This window comes from Nerophis ophidion, linkage group LG06, assembly GCF_033978795.1.
Source record: "Nerophis ophidion isolate RoL-2023_Sa linkage group LG06, RoL_Noph_v1.0, whole genome shotgun sequence".
Lineage (NCBI taxonomy): Eukaryota > Metazoa > Chordata > Actinopteri > Syngnathiformes > Syngnathidae > Nerophis > Nerophis ophidion.
The window spans coordinates 61,096,850-61,119,773 of NC_084616.1; the positions used below are offsets into that span (position 1 = coordinate 61,096,850).

Consider the following 22,924-nt stretch of genomic DNA (forward strand, 5'->3'; position numbering starts at 1 on the left):
TATAATAAAATAACACAAATAATATATCATTATATATTGTTGTGTTGGTGGCGGGGTTTGGCGGTAAGTCTTTTTCAGGGATGGGGTGGTTTGCCCAGGGCGTAAAATTAGCCAGCACTGCCTTTGTGGATACGGGAGAAAGTTTAATGACTTGGACACGTATGCACGTTATTGCATCAGGCACACTTTGACTTCCCTGAGGCGAGCTCAACTGGTTCACTTTTTCTGGCAAACCTACACATTCTTGGCCATCTCTTTTCTTCCATTAGGAGTGGTAGAAGAAGCGACACTTACATGTACTCAATAAACTGATACCATAACCATATATGGTACTAAAGTCCTTAATCTGTTGTCCAATTTTGTAATTACTTTGTAACAATTATTTTTCATTACTTTGGAAATATTTATTGTACTATTTATGGACTTAACCGAACAAACTACATTCCACTGATGGATGTGCACAAAGTTACAGGTGATATCTATGATTGTGCTTTTTTGACTTGGGTGGAGACTGCAGAGTGATGAGAGTCGGATTTCACTCTGAATGAGCTCAGTTGGAGTCTCTATAAATACATACCACCTGTCTTCTCAGTGTCTCTGCTGTGGCGCCTCAGCCTGCTTTCCCTCCATCATTGGGCTTTTGCGACCTTCAACACCACAGAAACCATGGCTCAACAGCAGCAGATTAGGTAGGAACCTGTTTCTAATATATGTTTTCATGTCAGATTATGTGGTATATTATAATAATACATGATTTGTTTGTGTAAAATATGAAGGAAATTTGGTTTGTTCAATTTTCATAGCTAATAATAGGGGATGCCTTATTTAATATGTAGTATTACGTTGATATGTCAGGTTATTTACATTTGTTCACAATGTTTTTGCAAACCCATTCATAGCCATTCTCAAATTGTCTTTGATCTTGCTGCGTCAATGATTTTATAGTTTAATCAGTTCTCCCGTCTAAAGGCAAAACCTAGTAACTCACTTCTAGCTGATTTTCAGAAAACAAAGGAAAACCAATCTATCTTGATGCTGTCTTACAAAGATCTACAAAGTCATCAAACGTATAGATGTTTTCTTGAGCTTTCATTTTCTTGCCGATTGAGCCATGGATTGAATCTGCTCTCATGAACGTGTGCCCTTTCTCCAGATATTTTATCATAATCTCGGGTGAGCCCCATTCTGCGTTTGCACATTGGGCAAGAGCGTCCAGTTTTTATTTTGACCTCCACAGTTATCTGCCCAAAAGAGTATGCAAGGGGAAGAACCAAGAACAATACATTTAATGAAGGTGCTTGCAACGTCCTGGGCCAATCTTCCAAATATCCCCTCGTGCCATAATATCACATAATCAAGTTGACCGTCGGCCCCATTCGTGCAAATGTCTCATTAAAGACAATAAGGCGATTGACAAAGAAGCTTCGATTGGTCCCTTGAGATCATAGTTTTTCTGTTGTATCTACGCGGTTATGTGGTAGTTGCTAGGTCCTGCCATGCGCGTAACAGCTTACTTACGGAACAAATTACAATATCGCATACACTAATGTAAAGCATATCACCTAGGAACTCCAAAATTATTATCAGCTCAGTTTTGATCAAAATTGAGTTACTGGGTGTTGCCTTTGGACGGGAGAGCTGAAGTTACATAACTACAGAGTCACACTTTACAGTATGTACAGTATGTAGTAGCAACAGCAATGTCTGGTATTTGAATGAAGTTCTTCATTCTCCAGCCTTCCGGCTAAACTGATCAACGGGGGGATTGCCGGCATGGTTGGAGTCACCTGTGTGTTCCCAATCGACCTGGCAAAGACTCGCCTGCAGAACCAGCAAAGAAGTCAGCAACTTTACAGGAATATGTAAGAAACCCCACATAGCAACAGAGACATGACAGGATACCTGAACCTCTAAAACTTGTGCAGCCCTGTTCATTCATTATGTGTTGACAGGCAGCACGGTGGCTAGGGATTAGTGCATGTGCCTCACATTACGAAGGTCCTGAGTATTTCTGAGTTCAATCCCGGGCTCGGGATCTTTCTGTGTGGAGTTTGCATGTTCACCCCGTGAGAGAACGAGATAGACACAGTTTGGTGTCTGGTGTTATAAATCAAAAATACATGGTGAAGATGTACAAAAGTGGAAAAACCAAATGTATAATCTAGTGATTTTTGGACCCCTTAGTGAGAGTGAATCAGACAGTGAAATAGGTGTTAAAGGCCTACTGAAACCCACTACTACCGACCACGTAGTCTAGTTAGATAGTTTATACATCAATGATGAAATATTAACATTGCAACACGTGCCAATACGGCCGGTTTAGTTGACTAAATTGCAATTTTAAATTTCCCGCGAAGTTTCTTGTTGATAACGTCGCGGAGACGCGTGCACGTGACGTCACGGACTGTCAGGAAATATTAGCTCAGCACCAGTTACGGCTAAAAGTCGTCTCTTTTCATCGCATAATTACACAGTAATTTGGACATCTGTGTTGCTGAATCTTTTGCAATTCGTTCAATTCATAATGGAGACTATAAAGAACAATGCTGTTGGTGGAAAGCGGTGTATTGCAGCTGTCCTCAGAAACCGAGACACAGCCGATGTTTCTTTGTTTTTAACACAGAGCGGTCAAGCGAACATGTTTCTCTACGTCAACCAGCATGTTTTTGGATGGGAAAATTGTGATATATACATCATTGGATTATTCGTCCTCCTGCAGTAGCTGTTTAAAAGGCAGCTGTGAGCTTGGCTCCTTGGCTTCTCTCTGAGACACTGCGTGTTCACCGCAGCCATCCGACCTCGAGGTATGGCTTTAAAATCTCACTAAAACACTATTAAAACAATAAGCAGATAAAGGATCTTCCAGAATTATCCCAGTAAATGTGTCTAATTACATCTGAAATGTTCACACTGCCGCCGCCTGGAGCCGTCGCTTTTAATTTAATTTAATTTTTAATTTTTTTTCTAGTCCTTCGCTATCAATATCATCATCCACAAATCTATTATCCTCGCTCAAATTAATGGGGAAATTGTCGTTTTCTCGGTCCGAATAGCTCTTGCTGCTAGAGGCTCCCATTAAAAACCATGTGAGGACGTGAGGAGCCCTCACCCTTGTGACGTCATCGTCTGCGACTTCCGGTAAAGGCGAGGCTTTTTTATCAGCACCAAAAGTTGCGAACTTTATCGTAGATGTTCTCTACTAAATCCTTTCAGCAAAAATATGGCAATATCGCGAAATGATCAAGTATGACACATAGAATTGACCTGCTATCCCCGTTTAAATAAGAAAATCTTATTTCAGTAGGCCTTTAACGAGAAGTGTATTAAGTCATTTTACCAATGTTTCGATTGTGGTTTCCTGCCGGTACTCCGGCTTCCTCCCACTTCCAAAGACATGCACCTGGGGATAGGTTGATTGGCAACACTAAATCGTCCCTAGTGTGTGAATGTGAGTGTGAATGTTGTCTGTCTAAATGTGATGGCCCTGCAATGAGGTGGCGACTTGTCCAGGGTGTACTCCGCCTTCCGCCCGAATGCACCTGAGATAGGCTCCAGCACCCCCAGCGACCCCAAAAAGGGACAAGCGGTAGAAAATGGATGGATGCTGTGTTGACACACATTTGTTATATTGGTGTTAGTTCATGAATCAAATTCTCTAGCGAAGTCATTCTGACAGCGCAAGAAATTCATTCCTGCTGTTGCTGCTCTTGCCAGCAGTATTTAAATATTTTAATATGTCGTGTTTGGCAGGTCAATAGTAAAGTACTGGGTGACTGTATACTTATTTTGCTGTAACTGGTGATTCCGGTATTGCTCTGATTCCGGTAATACTCGTAGTCTGCCAAGTGACATCTTACCAGAAGTCAAAAAGACTGGTGCTCAAGGCGCCGAGATCTTCCTGCAAGAAGCAGATACGGGCAAAAAGAAAAAAAATTCCCCAATGGAATAGATCTCTATATTTTATCACAAAATGATTTGTTGAGTGATATAAAGGACTATACGTCCCTGGAGTTCCCAGACATGTCAAACTATGCTCCAGATGTCCTTTCTACACGACAAAACAGATAAAAACTTAGAAAAGCATGAGAGTCTACAACTTCTTTGTGTGTGGCTGGGTCCAAAAAAATTAGTTTTAAGGCACCCTGATGCAAACCCCGTTTCCATATGAGTTGGGAAATTGTGTTGGATGTAAATATAAACTGAATAGAAATATTTGCAAATCCTTTTCAACCCACATTCAATTGAATGCACTACAAAGACAAGATATTGGATGTTCAAACTGAGAAACTTTATTTTTTTTTTTTGCAAATAATAATTAACTTAAAATTTCATGGCTGCAACATGGGCGAAAGTAGTTGGCAAAGGGCATGTTCACCACTGTGTTATATCACCTTTTCTTTTAACAACACTCAATAAACGTTTGGAAACTAAGGAAACTACTAATATTTGAAGCTTTGAAAGTGGAATTCTTTCCCATTCTTGTTTTATCAACCAATGTTTACTTATATAGCCCTAAATCACTAGTGTCTCAAAGGGCTGCACAAACCACTACGACATCCTCGGTAGGCCCACATAAGGGCAAGGAAAACTCACACCCAGTGGGACATCGGTGACAATAATGACCCAGTGGGACGTCGGTGACAATGATGACTATGAGAACCTTGGAGAGGAGGAAAGCAATGGATGTCGAGCGGGTCTAACATGATACTGTGAAAGTTCAATCCATAATGGATCCAACACAGTCGCGAGAGTCCAGTCCAAAGCGGATCCAACACAGCAGCGAGAGTCCCGTTCACAGCGGAGCCAGCAGGAAACCATCCCAAGCGGAGGCGGATCAGCAGCGCAGAGATGTCCCCAGCCGATACGCAGGCGAGCAGTACATGGCCGACGGATTGGACCGGACTCCCTCCACAAAGGAGAGTGGGACATAGAAGAAAAGGAAAAGAAACGGCAGATCAACTGGTCTAAAAAGGGAGTCTATTTAAAGGCTAGAGTATACAAATGAGTTTTAAGGTGAGACTTAAATGCTTCTACTGAGGTGGCATCTCGAACTGTTACCGGGAGGGCATTCCAGAGTACTGGAGCCCGAAATGAAAAAGCTCTACAGCCCGCAGACTTTTTTTGGGTTTTGGGAATCACTAATAAGCCGGAGTCCTTTGAACGCAGATTTCTTGCCGGGACATATGGTACAATACAATCGGCAAGATAGGATGGAGCTAGACCGTGTAGTATTTTATACGTAAGTAGTAAAACCTTAAAGTCACATCTTAAGTGCACAGGAAGCCAGTGCAGGTGAGCCAGTACAGGCGTAATGTGATCAAACTTTCTTGTTCTTGTCAAAAGTCTAGCAGCCGCATTTTGTACCAACTGTAATCTTTTAATGCTAGACATGGGGTGACCCGAAAATAATACGTTACAGTAATCGAGACGAGACGTAACAAACGCATGGATAATAATCTCAGCGTCTTTAGTGGACAGAATGGAGCGAATTTTAGCGATATTGCGGAGATGAAAGAAGGCCGTTTTAGTAACGCTTTTAATGTTTGCCTCAAAGGAGAGAGTTGGGTCGAAGATAATACCCAGATTCTTTACCGTGTCGCCTTGTTTAATTGGTTGGTTGTCAAATGTTAGAGTTGTATTATTAAATAGAGTTCGGTGTCTAGCAGGACCGATAATCAGCATTTCCGTTTTTTTGGCGTTGAGTTGCAAAAAGTTAGCGGACATCCATTGTTTAATTTCATTAAGACACACCTCCAGCTGACTACAATCCGGCGTGTTGGTCAGCTTTAGGGGCATGTAGAGTTGGGTGTCATCAGCATAACAGTGAAAGCTAACACCGTATTTGCGTATGATGTCACCTAGCGGCAGCATGTAGATGCTGAAGAGTGCAGGGCCAAGGACCGAACCCTGGGGAACTCCACACGTTACCTTAACGTAGTCCGAGGTCACATTGTTATGGGAGACACACTGCATCCTATCAGTAAAATAAGAGTTAAACCAAGACAGGGCTAAGTCGGACATACCAATTCGTGTTTTGATACGTTTTAATAAAATATTATGATCGACGGTATCGAAAGCAGCGCTAAGATCGAGGAGCAGCAACATAAATGATGCATCAGAATCCATCGTTAGCAATAGATCATTAGTCATTTTTGCGAGGGCTGTCTCCGTGGAGTGATTTGCCCTGAAACCGGATTGAAAGGTTTCACATAGATTGTTAGACGCTAAGTGTTCATTTAATTGCTCCGCAACAATTTTTTCGAGGATTTTTGAAATAAAGGGAAGGTGAGACACCGGTCGGTAGTTTACCATGAGGTCAGGATCGAGGTTAGGTCTTTTAAGTTCCTATGCCTTGGGCACTAATACACCCCCATACCATCACAGATGCTGGCTTTTGAACGTTGCGCCCATAACTATCCGAATGTTTATATTCCTCTTTGTTCTGGAGGACACCACGTCCTCTGTTTCCAAATATAATCTTCAAAAAACGTGTTTTTTAAATCAACGTCGCTAATTGAAATTGATTTAAAACAATCTAATATGTGCTTGCCCCATAAAACAACACAATTTTAGGAAACTTTTAGATAATAAATATTGTAAACTAATTATACAATACAATTTACTACTTACAACTGCGATAGTTTTATAAAGTAATACAATAGTAATGTACATGAAGCATTGTAGAGTGGACTGCCACGGTAGGGATGGGAAATAAGATTTTGTAACTGAAATTTTTGCTTGAAACTTAAAGCATAACAATTAACAGAGAGACAGCTCTTATCTCAAAACACTCTTAAGTTGGGGCCCTCTTAAGTTAAGATACCAACAGCGTGGATCAGAGGGTCGAGCAGCCGTCCAGAATCTTGTGTTAATCACATGGGAAATAGCTCTGAAGTGAGAATTTTTTTTCGTCAAAATCTGATCTCAAAATCATCATTCATGCGTTCATCTCGTCACGCCTTGACTATTTTAATTGTGTTTTCATTTTAATTAACAAGTCAACTCTAAAGAGACTTAATACTCTGTAGAATGCAGCTGCCAAACTTTTGACTGGTGCGCTCTGAAGAGCCCACACTTCCGCCATTCTATTAAGACCTCATTGGCTTTCAGTCAAATTTCCCATTGAGTTTAAGATTTAAATCCTGAATTTTCATGTGTAGCATGGTGGGTGTCAGGAATCGTGAGTGTAGAACTCAAAACATGCAAAGACGGAAACCAGCTGACAGTCATCACCTCTTTAATGTTAAGATGAAAAGACAACAAAAAGTAATTGAGGCAAAAAAACTAAAAAAAAACACACTCTGAATAAACGTAGGTGAATACAAAAACTAAGGTGCGTCTGGCAAGATGGACCGACGTGGACAAGGTTACGAGAAGCGTGGTCGAAAAGACCGTCTAAATCATGAATGTCAAGGAACAACTTGTGCAGTGACGGTGTTAACCAGTTGTCGCCACTCAGCCTAAATAGCCGGCAACTAATTGAGATGAGGTGTGGCCAGACTCCTGGGGCCAGTGGCATGTCAAACTGTAGGAGAGAGAGAAAAATCAGGCGAGGAGAATGGAAACTCAACAGCAGGGACATAATCTAACAGTACCCTGCCATATACGTACGCCTCCTGCATCGCATCTTACTAGGCCTGTCTGAAAAACCTTGCAATCCATCCTCGGGATCGTACCCTTCCCAATCAACCAGGTCCTGAAAATCCCTGCCCCTTCCCTTCTTCTCACATTAAAGATGGCTTTGACCGTAAATGCAGGGTGACCTTCGACCAGCCACGGGGGAGGAGTGAGCACCTACGGAGGGCAGATTGAGCTTGGGGTTACTGGCTTGAGGCGGAAGACACGAATGATCAAGTTGCACTCGAGGGATTTGGGAAGGCAGAGTTTAATTGCAGCACGGTTGATGATCTTGACAATATGGTCTATAGCAATGGTTCCCAAACTTTTGCAGGCTGCCCCCTTGGCTCCCCAGTGAATCACCCCCCCCCCCCCCCCCCCCCCCCCCCCCCCCACAGACACATATGGAAACAAACACCTCTTTCTTGATATTTGGTATGGTGCAATTTCAAAAGAGAAAGGTTAAACACAAATGTGTATTTCACAAATAAAACCCAATTTAGTAAACCAATTTATTTTTTTGCAGTTTTAACTGTTTCAGCAATATAGAATGGTAAATAAACATTCCACCAGTAACCTTCATTGTCTCACACTTAATATTAATGGGATGGATGTGCTCGGTGCAGGGACATAAGCTTCTCAACATCAGGCTGGAACTCACTAAGAAGAAGTTGTAGATCCCCGCGGTCAGTAATTTTCAGTCGGTTTCTTTGCTTGGAAAGAAGCAAGGCGACTGCACTGAAGCCCCGTTCTACTAAATATGATGTTGGGAAGGCAATAAAGTACATCTTGACCTTGTTCCACATCACTTGATAGCAGTCAGAGATTTTTTTTTGTAACCAAAAATCTTGATATGACTTTTTGAACTTTGGCCTTAGCTCAATGTCATTTTGAATTGAAATCAGTTCTTCCTCTGCTTTTTGTCTGCTTTATCAGAGTGCATTTTCTTCAAATGTTCCAAAAGCCTCGAAGGTTTCATAGCTTCATTTGAAAACACTCTATCACACATTGGTTGCTGTTGGTTGTGTGGTGCTGCGACAAATCCATATTTCAGATATTCCACACTATATTGCCGACACTTCTTTTTTGTTTGCTGTACCAAGGCCATACTTTATTCTGGAACAAAAAAATAAAACCATGTAAAATACAGCATTTTATCGCATTTCATAAATAGGCCTACTTAAAGACAAAAATGACAACATTGAAGGTATGAAAAGCAATTTACCCTCTCACGTATTCATTTTCTTCCATTTACTCACAGAAAATGGTGGCGGACGTGATCTAAGGCACGCCACCCTCGCCACCCACACAATGACACACGCGCGAACACGCATATATGCACACACACACACACACACACATGCACACACAGGTACAAAGTCATATACATTCGTAACAATATATATTAGTGAATGCACCACCCTAACCAGCTCAACACAACACAACACGGCGCGTTCTGGCGAGTCCCCAATTTCATGTTGACTTGAACTCAAGATGATGTTGACCGCCAGAATGCGGTTTTTATTATAAGATAAAATTCTGAACATTACATGCTTGAAATTACAAACATGAGCTTTTGCTTTTGTAGTCTATGCTGTCGGATCTGACTGGGCCAGAGTGGCGTGTGGTAACCGGACCCTGATGCGTCGTCCACTGACTCGTCCTGCTGCACGTGTTGTGTACAAATCGTCAAACAAACGTTCAAACTTCTGACTGCGACTTCGGACTGCCGCCCCCCTACCGCCCCCTTCTTCCTCACCGCCCCCCCAGATCTTTCCACCACCCCCTGGGGGGCGGTACTGCCCACTTTGGGAACCACTGGTCTATAGCGAGGGCTAGGTCCCAGGAAAACACCACACAGTTTGTCCCACCTGGTAATGTGGTGTGGGGACGCAACAAAGGTTAGCGAGGCATTGGTTCCGCTCGCATTGGCGTCTGATTCCAGTGAGGAAAAAACTGGAGGCTGGTACACATATGCTGCATGGAAAGGTGTTAGACCTGTGGCAGAGCAGATGACGGAGTTGTGGGCATATTCGATCAATCCATCTCTTCCTCTTCAAACCGCGTATCCATCTACACAGCTCCACATTCACTATCACATTGTCACTTTCTGCCGGAGAACCTCTCAAAATAGCTGAGAGCAGACGGCTGCGTTGGCTCGTTTTATCTGAGCGCTCGGACTTCCCGAAGGGGCGGCAGTAGAGCTTGTGGTAGGCAGGACGCCAGCAAGCAGGGTGTTGAGTTGGACCATCAATGTGTCTTGTCATTCCGACAGTTTGTAGCCCCAATCTAATGGTCCTCCTGCTGGCCGATGCATCGCGCCAGACCTCAGGAGGCTTGTTCAAAATGTTTAATTTCTTCGAGATCCATAATCTGACCGACACCTTCCGTCAGGAATCGTAAGTGTGGATCTCAAAAAAGGCAGAGACTGAAACCATCAAACAGTCATTACCTCTTTAATGTTGAGGTGAAAAAACAATCAAAATTGATGGTGAATACAAAACAAGGTGTCTCTGGCAAGTTGGAGACTGGCAGACCTGATGTGGACAAGGTACTTAGAAGCACGGTTGAGAAGGTTGTGTAGATAATGGACATCAGAGAATAACTTGTGAGGTATCGGTACTAACCAGCTATCGCCACTCAGCCTAAATAGCTACCATGTTTTTGGGATTTAGGTGTGGCCAGTCTCCTCGAGCCAGTGGAATGTCAAACTTCACGAGAGAGAGAAAAAAATGGCAAGAGCAGAAACACAACAGCAGAGACAAAATTTAACAGTGTGTCCTCTCAGTATATCACTGATTTGTTGTTCCCCTACACTTCAGGGCGCATCCTTTGGTTTTCAGGCAAAGGTCTCCTAAAGATCTCCAAAACTAATTTTAATAACCAGGGAGACCTGACATTTCAGGCTGTAGCTCCCAGCATCTGGAATGACTTGCACCAGTCTATGTGTGCTTGACTGTTTTGACTCTTTTAAAAACAATTGAAAACTTCGCTTTTCAGAAAAGCTTTTAGTCAATGGTCTTTTTAACTTTTTTAAATCCTTTTTATGATCTTGCCCCTGTTGTTTTAATGTATTTGTTTGTTTTAATTCACCTTTTGTCCAGCAGTTTGTGATTTTTATCTGTGAAAAATTAATAGAATGTACCGGGGGCGTCGCCAGACATATTTCACTGGGGCATGTGCCCCACTGTTAATCTGCAGTGCCCCAGTGAAAATTTCACCAATAAAAAAAACGCTTCTGAGTTTTAAGTCTACATAACATAGACACCAGCGAACATATTACTTAGTATGGTAATTGATGGCTACTGTATTCGTAACAATGAGCACATGGCTATTTAATATGGTAATTTATTCACATGTGGATAGAGACTTCAGTTGAGAGAGAGAGAGAGCGAGAAAGAGAGAGAGAGAGAGAGAGAGAGAGAGAGAGAGAGAGAGAGAGAGAGAGAGAGAGAGAGAGAGGCGGGATGCGAATCACTGCGTGAGGAAGGTAACGTTAGCCAACAACAATTTGTTAATTACATTATTTTGATTTTGATTTGACTCAAACTGTAACTCCTAGATGGATTTAAGAAAGTTATTCGCCCGCAGAAGAGAAGAAGCAGCAGAAATGAGAGATGTAAGTGAAGTCCTAGCTGGCCAGGCAACATCATTGTCCTAAGTTGATGCTAAATTAGCTAACGTTATTCCTTTTATCAAGACAGACATATTAATTAAGTTGATGCTAAGTTAGCTAACATTATTCCTTGTATCAAGACAAACATATTCATTTGCTGTGCGAGCTGTCGGGGGAATTTCCAATGAACATGAAACATAATGTTGGTTATTGTCTGCTGGTTCTGCATCAATGATGATTTGGAGTAAGCATGTGTGAGTTGAGTTCTTCTAAAATGGTTTATCTTCAGGAAGAATTTTTTTTTTCCATATCATCAAGTCGTGAGCCAAATTTTTTAAATCATTCAAGTTTATTTCACAGACAAATAGCATAGTAGACTTGTCTTGTTAATCGGTGTGACTTTGAGTAAAATAATCTTGTTTTGTCACCAGAAAAATGGCTACAGCTAAAGCATCTGGTTTTCTTTCCAGAAAAAATAGTAACATTTCTGTATTTGCTTTCAGAAAGATTGCTGAAAATATCGGGTTTTGTTGCCCCATTTAGATTTTTTAAAAATATATTTCCATGTCTGTCCTGAGTCCTCCTCCAACTTGTTAGTCGGTTTGCCTTTTGCTAAAATACTCACTAATAGACACTAGAAAAATGGCTAAAAATATCTGGTTTTGTTGCCACAATCTGATTTTCTTCTCTCTAAACTTTTATTTTTTTCATGCACACATCTGACAGCGACTCACTGAAAATGACACACAATCCACTTTTATGTCACGACCCAGCAGTTGGGAACCACTGGTCAACTGTATAACAGTTACTGTAATATTTCCATGTCTGTCCAGAGTGATTGACCACTTTGCAAAAATACAGTTTACTTCCCAGAAAATGATTCCCTGAACAGACACACAACAGTTGTTCATTTATTCTACTACTGTGGCTTTATTGTTTTGTGTATATTTTATAGTTTTGTGTATCTGAAATAGGATTAGCCACATTGCCGTAAATGGAAATTAAATAATATAAAAGAACCCAGAGATGTAGGGGCGCTTTATTTTTTGTTTTACTTTTGTAGATGTTAAATTTGCAGAAGATTACTGCAATATATATTTCAAAAAGATTCATTGCTCTTCCTTTTTGCTTTTACCAGTTGCAGTTTAGAAGTCTGGAGTAAAAAAGTGCACAAGTAGGTCAAATGCATTAGTTAATTTCAGGTGGTTAATCAAAGATCCATACAACATAATCTGATATGATTTCATAGTTTAAAGCACTATTTATGTATTTTTTATGATAAATAAGTGCTAAAAAATGTTTTTGCTTGCGCGCTTTGCACACGCACATGAATTATTTGTGCCCCAGGTGTGCCCCAGTACAGTATTACGTCTAGTGACGCCCCTGAAATGTACATTTACTTGAGGGTTTCTAGTATGAATCCAGCTTCCACTTTTCGAGTCACTACCGTTGTGTCCTCGGGTAAGGCACTGGACCTACCTCGGTTTGATTGCTACCCGCACTAGTGTAAGAAAGTGAATTAATTTTTTTTGGTGGTTGGAGATGCCATAGGCGCAACTTTGCAGCTAAGTATCAGTCTGTATACCTCAGGGCAGCTGCGGCTATGGATGTATCTTACCAAAACCAATGGAATGTATAATAATGTATAATTCTCTATGTAAAGCGCTTCGAGTCACTCATAAAATGTATTATTATTATTATTATAGCCACTGTATTTGTCATGTAATTTCTTAACCTCCCTTTACCTCCTGAAATTAATTCTTTTTCTTTTCTACCAGGATGGACTGCCTAATAAAGACCGTTAAATCCGAAGGTTACTTTGGCATGTACAGAGGTAATCCTCATTTATTCTTTAAATGTCCATTTGTTGACTGTGTGAAAACAAAATGTGTTGTAAATCATCCATCCATCCTTTTTTCTACCGCTTATCCCTTTTGGGGTCGCGGTGGGTGCTAGAGCCTATCTCAGCTGCATTCGGGCGGAAGGCGATTTACACCCTAGACAAGTCACCACCTCATCGCAGGGCCAACACAGATAGACAGACAACAATCCCACTCACATTCACACACTAGGGCCAATTTAATGTTGCCAATTATCCTAAATCAATCATCTCTAATGTCAGCTGGACTCAAATGAGGTAGTAAGTAGTGAAGCCATTCTCATGGTAATGTCTGTTTTTTTGTTGCTCCAAAGATGGCACTTTTACGAAGTTGTCAGGTGTGCATTACATCGAATCATATTCGTCAATGCGGTAGCAGTCGAGTCAGACATGACTTTAGCGGTGTCCTTTTAATACAAGAGATAGGTTTTGTTTACCTTAAATAGGTAATGCTGGCATAAGGCAAAGACAACTCAGGTCTGTCAGACTGAGGTTAAAGAAGGTTAGAAGGTTTGTGCATCGGCAGTACTTTCTTGAGGATCTCATTGCCTTGAGCCTTCACCTACAAGTAGCAGATTATTTAGCATATGTTATTGACACTTTTACAGCAGGTAGTTGTTTTTGTAATGGTTTATGTTCACCGCCTGCCAGGTGAGGCACCCATCGGGCAGCTTCTTTCTAAGGTGCTGCAGGCCAAGTTTCTGCATGTTTCTCAGCCACGTTTACACATGTGCTATCTTAGCTGCAGTTTCCCTTCCAAAAAGAACATTCTTGGAAATGACATTGGTCCAGTACTCCAAAATTTTCCTCAGAGAACTCTCCTGAAGGAATCAATAAAGTACTATTTATCTATCTATCCATCCGTCCGTCCGTCCTTCCATCTATCTATCTATAAGGAGAGTGAAGTGAAATGAAGTGAATTATATTTATATAGCGCTTTTCTCTAGTGACTCAAAGCCCTTTACATAGTGAAACCCAATATCTAAGTTACATTTAAACCAGTGTGGGTGGCACTGAGAGCAGGTGGGTAAAGTGTCTTGCCCAAGGACACAACGGCAGTGACTAGGATGGCGGAAGCGGGAATCGAACCTGCACTGCAACCCTCAAGTTGCTGGCACGGCCACTCTACCAACCAAGCTATACCGAGCTATCTATCTATCTATCTATCTATCTATTTATCTATCTATCAACACATTCTGGAGTTTGTCTTTCAACTGGGCCTCACATCACCATGTCTATTTTGTTTCGTTTTAGAATTGTTAATGTCCATCCATCCATCCATCCATTTTCTACCGCTTTTCCCCTGTGGTGTCAATTTATATAGATAAAGTGACACATCCTAGATAAAATGAAATACGTTTGCTCTATCTAATCTAGTGTTTATATGTTCAATAGTTTAGGTCAAATAAATTATATCATTACATTTGCAAAAAATTAAATACATTAATACAATTTCAAGGTCTACTATAGAGGGTGTGTGAGGAAAAAAAGGTGTTTTACATACTGGCATTTACATAAAAAGGGTAGTTACTCTTTCAAATACTGTATATCTGTGTACACATCAGTTATTACCTGGGGTGCTGAACATTTTTTATCCACATCCTAAGTGCTATTCTTATGACCAATTCTAAAATGATTCAGAATTTTCAACATTAAAAGAAAAAAAAAGAAAAACAAATATATATATATATATATACAGTATATATATATATATATATATATATATATATATATATACATTAATAGTTTAAATAGTCTCCGTGTTTTGTGGTGGTTGGAGATGGCATAGGCGCAAAACACGGAGACTATTTCATCCCTTCAAGTCTGTTTCGCAGGTTTCCCTGCTCTTCAGGGGAGTTATATATGTGTGGGTGTCATAGGAGCTTGCAAGTGGGGCTGCTGTATTCTGTAACATATAATGAAAACGTTTTATAATTTTTATACTAAATAATATATCGTGAGAAATTAGTTTACATAAAGAATTGATTTTGAATCAAATTGTCAGGCCAAGTATCTGAATCTAATCGGGACTTGTAAGTTTCACACCCCTAGTAATAACAGTAATAGACCATGTTTCATTCTGAAAATGAGGTAATTGATGCAAATGTGCTCAGCATGATAAAATGTCCACTGTAGGTGCTGCTGTAAATCTGACCCTAGTGACTCCTGAGAAGGCTATCAAACTCGCTGCCAACGACTTCTTTCGCCACCAGCTAAGCAAAAATGGGTGAGTATATTCCACTAGAGAAAGACTGAATCCAGCCTTAAAACCCAGCAATAAATCGGTTTTATCGTGAAAAATGTGCATGTGTGTGTCCTTAGCGCCAAGTTAACAGTGTTCAAGGAGATGCTGGCAGGATGCTGCGCCGGGATGTGCCAGGTCATTGTCACCACACCCATGGAGATGCTCAAGATCCAGCTTCAGGATGCTGGCAGGCTTGGTAAGGCTGTCAGTATTTAAACATCCATCCATCCATCCATCCATTTCTACCGCTTATTCCCTTTTTGGCGTCGCGGGGGGCGCTGGCGCCTATCTCAGCTACAATCGGACGGAAGGCGGGGTACACCCTGGACAAGTCGCCACCTCATCGCAGGCCAACACAGATAGACAGACAACATTCACACTCACATTCAAATACTAGGGACCATTTAGTGTTGCCAATCAATATTTAAACACAGATACCTTATTTTTCGGACTATATTTAAACACAGATACCTTATTTTTCGGACTATAAGTCGCAGTTTTTTTTCATAGTTTGGCTGGCGGTGCGACTTATACTTAGGAGCGACTTATGTGTGAAATTATTAACACATCACCGTAAAATATCAAATATGATTTAGCTCATTCACGTAAGAGACTAGACGTATAGGATTTCATCAGATTTAGCAATTAGGAGTGACAGATTGTTTGGTAAACTTACAGAATGTTATGTACAGAGGAGGGAAGGAGGCGACAACCAGGGCACAACTGCGGTTCACAAGGTTTATTTAAACCTTTGATGATACATGGCGTTTGTATGCTACTCCAAGTGAATGAGTGATGACTATGTGTAATATTAATATAAATGTTACCAGGGTTTGTTGTCTGAGTGTTGGTTGTATCCTTCGTCGAATCCAGAGGGGCAAGGCGAAGAGGCAGTTCGTGAGCAGGCAAGATGTCGGGGGCAGGAGCGAGGCAGCGTGGTCTGGGTCCGAGCAGGGAGGTCGTGGATCAAGGAAGGCAGCTAGGAATCCGGATGGATGTCGACAGGCAAGTTACGATCACGGAAGACAGGGGAGTCACTGTGGAAAACACAAGGGACATGAACAAGGGAGACTCGGAGAGAGCAAAGAGCAAAGCACAGGGGAGGGAATGCCAGACGTAATGCTTACTGAGAAGATAGCGACTTTCTGGCAAAGGTTCCACGGGTCTGCTGGCTTTTATGCTGCTCCCTCTCATCAAATCCAGGTGTGTTGATTCTTGACAGGCTGCAGGCTTGTTGCTGCTTGGGCGTGCTGCACTCAGCACGAGTGAGGGCGAGTCTGAATGCACTGTCAACAGAGTCCTCCAGCCGCCGAGGAAACGCGGGTTCGACTCCGCGTCGTGACACAGCATGTTCTATATGTTATACTTATTTGAATGTGAGATGGACCCGAGTGGTAAAACATTAAAATCTAATGAACATGTTGCTTAAAACAAATATAAATATTAAGAACCCAATGTAGTGAGAGCAGCTGTCTTAAAATAAGGAAAGATGATTATACTCGTTCACAATTTATTACAATATAAATGAAAAACTGTCAAATTGTCAACACTAAAAATACCAATTGGTAACCAATACTAAAGGTGAGGGTACAGTCCCGACAGACGTAGTGGGTCTATATCCTGGCTCCGCCCACTTCCACGGCGTCCTCCTGCACACACAATTAAAATGGAGGCAGGCCACGGGGATAGAATCATCTAAAACCAAGGAGACGTTAAACCGGTGCTGACGTCACACTTACACGCGAGGCAGGGTTTCCGCGTCAACGTATTGGGCACGCCCACTCTCCTTGCCAGTCTCCGGTCACTCGCGGGACCTACGTAGCCGTACCCGTCCCGCTCCGCCTTCTGGTCACTTCCGGGGGTCGCCGAAGGTCCCTGGGTCCAAATCGGCCCCCTGTCCATCAGTGTTAATTTTGACAGCAAAATTTGATTTAGTTTTAGTCATAATTTAGTTATTTAAATTGTTTTAGTTTTAGTCTAGTTTTAGTTGACAAAATATCATAAGATTATAGTCGACGAAAACTACAGTAGATTTAGTCGACTAAAGGGTAATATGTAAACTTTCCCTTCAATTTCTGAAAGTCAAAGCAAAACAGCGGAAACATCCCCGATACAAGTCGTATTTTGATGAAAATCATGTCTCAAATTTAGTATATCACGAGTGAGCCGTGTAATAAACGGGATAACGTCGAGTGAGTTGTATGTTGTGGAAAATGCTTACCTGTGTGTGGATTTCGGGGGGATTTGACTGTAAATGTCGCTTCAAGTTTGTTGTGTTTTTCCCCATAATCCTCGCGCTGCATGTCTTACACTGCGTCTTGTTATCTTTTACGTCAAATATAAAAATTTCCCCATATGTCCTCTCTCCTCTTCCTCCCCGGCCTTGACATGTTGTCTTCTGCAGCGCATTCCCGGGTCAGTCTCAAACGCAAACTACGTTTACGTAACTTCCTGACCACGTCGCGCTGATTGGTTCTCTTCCCAACTCCTCCCGCCTCTTCCTGACGAAATGAGTTTCGATTGGATCTCGTCTCTGGCAGACATTTTCGTCTCGTTTTTATTCGTTGACGAATATGTCAATACACCTCGTCATCGTCTTAGTCCACGTAAATTATTTTTTATTTAGTTATTGTCTCGTTTTAGTCAGAGGAAAAAGTTTTTTGACGATAACTATGAAGAAAATTTTTCGTCAACAAAATTAACACTGCTGTCCACAGAACCACACAGCCAGCGTACGACACACGAGCCTGCAAGCCCACCACCCACCGTCCATGAATTGATTAACGTGGATCCAAACTTAAACAAGTTGAAAAACTTATTCAAGTGTCACCATTTAGTGGTCAATTGTACGGAATATGTACTGAACTGTGCAATCTACTAATAAAAGTATCAATCAATCAATCAATCAATCAATCAATCAATCCACAATTCACGGCACTTACTTGGGCGGCAGAGTTTCTTCTGCCCCTGCCTGTTGTGGACGTCTTGGAGTTCGTTCCGGTAGCCTGCAGGGTCTACTGTGCGGTCTGGGGGGTTCCTTCCCAGCCAGTTCGCGTCCACCTGGTCTTTGTTTTCCTTCTTCATTAGGCATTTTCGGCCGGTGCGACTTATACTCCGGAGCGACTTATACTCCGACAAATACGGTATATATTGAATAGATGACATATTATTTTTGACATAGCGATGACATTGTCTTCTTTTGCTTCATCCTCCAGCAGCCCAGCAGAGGTTGATGCCCAGTGTGGTAACGGCTCTGAAGATGGGTGGAACCAGTGCTGTCCCCAGCCGCTCCTATAACAGCAGCCCTGCGCCTCAGGTCACGAGAGTATCAGCCACACAGATCACCAGAGAACTGCTCAAGACCAAAGGCATCACCGGGCTGTATAGAGGACTTGGGGCTACGTTAATGAGGTAGTGGCACATCAGACTCTTCGTGAGTCTACATTGCTGCAGTTGACATGCTTTTCTGTCCCCCTCCTTAGGGACATCCCTTTCTCGGTTGTGTACTTTCCTCTTTTTGCACATTTACACCAGCTGGGCCAGCACTCATCAGGAAACCCTTCGGTGCCGTTCTATTGGTCCTTTGTGTCTGGCTGCTTGGCTGCGTCCGTTAGCGCGATAGCTGTCAGCCCTTGTGACGGTCAGTGCAATCTTTGTCAAAGTGAAGCGTTTAAGTGACGTGAACTCAGGTTGCATTTCTGTCTCTCCTACATAGTGGTCAAAACAAGGCTACAATCCCTCAAAAAAGGAACTAATGAGGAAACCTACAATGGAGTGGTGGATTGTATCAGGTAACGTGGACACCTTTCCATTTTAGAAATATTATGCAACTTTGATTTATGAACTGAATTAACTTGACAATGTTCCTAAATAGATAGTTTGTTTATTGAGGCTAGTTTGAATGTAAATTTTAATAATGGGTTCCCGCCTTGACAAAAGTCCATATTTCAGTAAATGTTTGTACACTTTGAACGCAATATAACACACAATACAGTACTCTTTATCAAACAAACATAACAAAGTCATACCACAACAAGCTTATGCCAATGCTTTGCTTACACATACACACTGTCACTAGCCCTGTGGAGCACTCAATTGGAAATCACAAAACTCCTTAGCTTTAACTTTAACTACGTTACAATGATTAGGAATAATAAATAAAATCTGCTTTACCTTGTCTGTCTACCTTGTCAAGGAGGGGGTTGAAAGGAATGGCATTGTCGAGAACGCTGTGGATACTTCCTGAATGTATCAAACAACACAACGCTTGTCCATTGCTTTCTTTGGACTCATATTGAGCTAGCAAATCTCGAAAAATATTTTAAAAAGCCCAAAACACATAAAACTCAAACAAAGCAGCACCGTATCTTACAGCAGCATTCTGGCAACATAAATAAACCAGTTTACCCACAAGATATGCGCTTCCATTGATGGGTGGATAAAACATTTGTACATGGAAACATGATTTGTACACCAAAGCATCATTTTATTATTGAGGGACGGCGTGGCGCACCGGAAGAGTGGCCGTGCGAAACCCGAGGGTCCCTTGTTCAATCCCCAACAAGTACCCACGTTGTCACGTCCGTTGTGTCCTGAGCAAGACACTTCACCCTTGCTCCTGATGGGTGCTGGTTAGCGCTTTGCATGGCAGCTCCTTCCATCAGTGTGTGAATGTGTGTGTGAATGGGTAAATGTGGAAGTAGTGTCAAAGCGCTTTGAGTACCTTGAAGGTGGAAAAGCGCTATACAAGTACAACCCATTTATCACATTATTTATTTATTTATTTATTCCGTGTGTGGTTTGTGAAATCTAAAAGTTCGTAGAAGGAGGGGTTTATAAATTGAGGTTCCATTGCAGCTGAATTGGCTAATTAATGTCACAAAGTCTTGACCCAAAGTAATCCTAATCCCATATGTTTCCTTTCATTGCAGAAATATCATGAGAAAAGAGGGAGCCTCTGCTTTCCTCAAGGGGGCAAGTTGTCGGGCCCTTGTCATTGCTCCCCTCTTTGGCATCGCCCAGGTGGTGTACTTTGTTGGAGTTGGAGAGATGGTGCTCGGTTACACTCCCTATAAAATCTACTCTGCATAGGGGAGGTTAGGTGTAAAGTATGGAAGGGCCAAAATGCGCCTCTATGTGGTCTCAAAGTCAGATTTCCTCCACTGGAATTATTGATTAACTAACTTGGGCCCCTTTCCCTCCATAATCAGATTTACAGAATGTCAAAAAAAACTACAGTCAAGAAAATAAGTATTTCAACACCCTGCTATTTTGCAAGTTCTCCCACTTAGAAATCATGGAGGGGTCTGATATTTTCACGGTAGGTGCATGTCCACTGTATGAAAGAGAAACTAAAATGAAAAATACAGAAATCACAATCCATGATTTTTTAACAATTTATTTGTGTGATACAGCTGAAAATAGGTATTTGAACACCTGTCTATCAGCTAGAATTCTGACCCTCAAAGACCTGTTAGTCCGCCTTTAAAAGCCTTCCTCCACTCCACTGTATTATCCTGAATCAGATGCACCTGTGTGAGGTCGTTAGCTGCATAAAGACACCTGTCCACCCCATACAATCAGTAAGACCCAAACATTCAGCATGGCTAAGAGCAAAGAGCTGTCCAAAGACACCAGAGACAAAATTGTACAACTCCACAAAGATGGAAAGGGCTCTGGAGAAATTGCCAAGCAGCTTTGTTAAAAAAGGTCCACTGTTGGAGCAGTCATTATAAAATGGAAGAAGCTAAACATGACGGTCAATCTCTATGGGAGTGGACCCCCATGCAAGATATCACCTCGTGGGGTCTCAATGATGCTAAGAAAGGTGAGGAATCAGCCCAGGACTACACAGCAGGACTTGGTCAATGACCTGAAAAAGGCTGTGACTACTGTTTCCATGGTCACTGTTGGTAATACACTAAGACGTCATGGTTTGAAATCATGCATGGCACGGAAGGTTCCCCTGCTTAAACCAGCACATGTTAAGGCCCATCTTAAGTTTGCCAATGACCTTTTGGATGATCCAGAGGAGTCATGGGAGAAAGTTTTGTGGACAGATGAGACCAAAATGTACCTTTTTGATCATGATTCCACTATGCGTTTTTCGAGGAAGAGGAATGATGCATACCATCCCAAGAACACCAACCCTATTGTGAAGCATGGGGGTGGTAGCATCAGGCTTTGGGGGTGTTTTTCTGCTCATGGGACAGGACGACTGTACTGTATTAAGGAGAGAGTGACTGCAGCGATGTATTGTGAGATTTTGGCCAAAAACCTCCTTCCCCCAGTCAGATCATTGAAGATGAGTCGTGGCTGGATCTTCCAACATGACAATGACCCAAAGCACACATCCAGGAAAACCAAGATGTGGCTTCGTAAGAACCATATCAAGGTTCCGGAGTGGCCTAGCCAGTCTCCAGACCTAAATCCAACTGAAAATCTTTGGAGGGAGCTGAAAGTCTGTGTTACTCAGCGACAGCCCAGAAACTTGACTGATCTAGAGAAGATCTGTGTGGAGGAGTGGGCCAAAATCTCTCCTGCAGTCTGTGCAAACCTGGTGAAGAACTATAGGAAACGTTTGACCTCTGTAATTGCAAACAAAGGCTACTCTACCAAATATTAATGTTTGTGTTGAAATACTTATTTTCAGCTTTATCACAGAAATAAATTGTTAAAAAATCATATATTGTGATTTCTGGATTTTTCTTTTTTGATTATCTCTCATACAGTGGTCATGCACCTTCCGTGAACATTTCAGACCCCTCCATGATTTCTAAGTGGGAGAACTTGCAAAATAGCCGGGTGTTCAAATACTTATTTTCTTAACACTTCATAATCCTAAACTGCCTCCTAGTGGACATTCTGTGATATTGGTGTGTTATCAATTACATATAGTCAGAGATTACCTCAAAATAAGTAAAAAAACAAAGTCTGACAAACACTGTATGGCTGTAGTGCCGTTAACCCTTGGTAAAACTAGAAAGTGGCAGATGCCATGGCGTAGTATTTAGTGTAAGCAATTTAATCATCAAGATTTTCAGAACACTTTTGAAGTGATTTGGAAATGTCCTTGTGGTTTCTGCTTCTCCTTGTTATCTGCTCTTGCAGAACCTGTTGTTTAAAGCGTAACTAAACAGCTCATTGGATTTTGGAGTCTTTTCCAGGTCAAGAATTTATAGAATTCTCCTTATGCAATGTTGCAAAGGGGACCTATGATGATTTTGAGGCGGTATAGCTCGGTTGGTAGAGTGGCTTTGCCAGCAACTTAAGGTTTCAAGGTTCAATCCGCTATTCCGCCATCTTAGTCATTTAGTCACTGCCGTTGTGTCCTTGGGCAAAACACTTTACCCACCTGCTCCCAGTACCACCTACGCTAGTTTAAATGTAACGTAGATATTGGGTTTCACTAAGTAAATCCCTTTGAGTCACTAGAGACAAGTGCTTTACATATATATATATACATATATATATATATATATATATATATATATATATATATATATATATATATATATATAAATAAATATATATATATATATATATATATATATATATATATATAAAT

The 22,924-nt window shown here is 41.6% G+C and overlaps 1 protein-coding gene and 1 long non-coding RNA gene across 4 annotated transcripts; one reads left to right on the plus strand and one right to left on the minus strand.

The window, feature by feature from the left end:
- Positions 1-544: 544 nt before the first annotated feature.
- Positions 545-22,043, plus strand: LOC133555053 (mitochondrial glutamate carrier 1-like). 3 transcript variants are annotated; one of them, XM_061904484.1, is made up of 9 exons: positions 545-689; positions 1,737-1,862; positions 13,012-13,067; positions 15,249-15,339; positions 15,435-15,553; positions 18,573-18,768; positions 18,840-18,997; positions 19,073-19,148; positions 20,289-22,043. In XM_061904484.1, exons 1-9 carry the CDS (start codon positions 667-669, stop codon positions 20,446-20,448), a joined length of 1,005 nt encoding a protein of 334 aa, XP_061760468.1. In that variant the 5' UTR covers positions 545-666; the 3' UTR covers positions 20,449-22,043. The 3 variants fall into 3 exon arrangements, with proteins under 3 accessions (XP_061760468.1, XP_061760469.1, XP_061760470.1); XM_061904485.1 differs by having other exon boundaries at positions 18,576-18,768; XM_061904486.1 differs by lacking the exons at positions 545-689; positions 13,012-13,067.
- On the minus strand, positions 16,082-17,762 carry LOC133555054 (uncharacterized). Its single transcript, XR_009807265.1, has 3 exons — positions 17,579-17,762; positions 16,485-17,251; positions 16,082-16,394 (listed from the first exon to the last, which is right to left on the minus strand). It is a non-coding gene; the product is annotated as an uncharacterized LOC133555054 (long non-coding RNA).
- Positions 22,044-22,924: the final 881 nt, after the last annotated feature.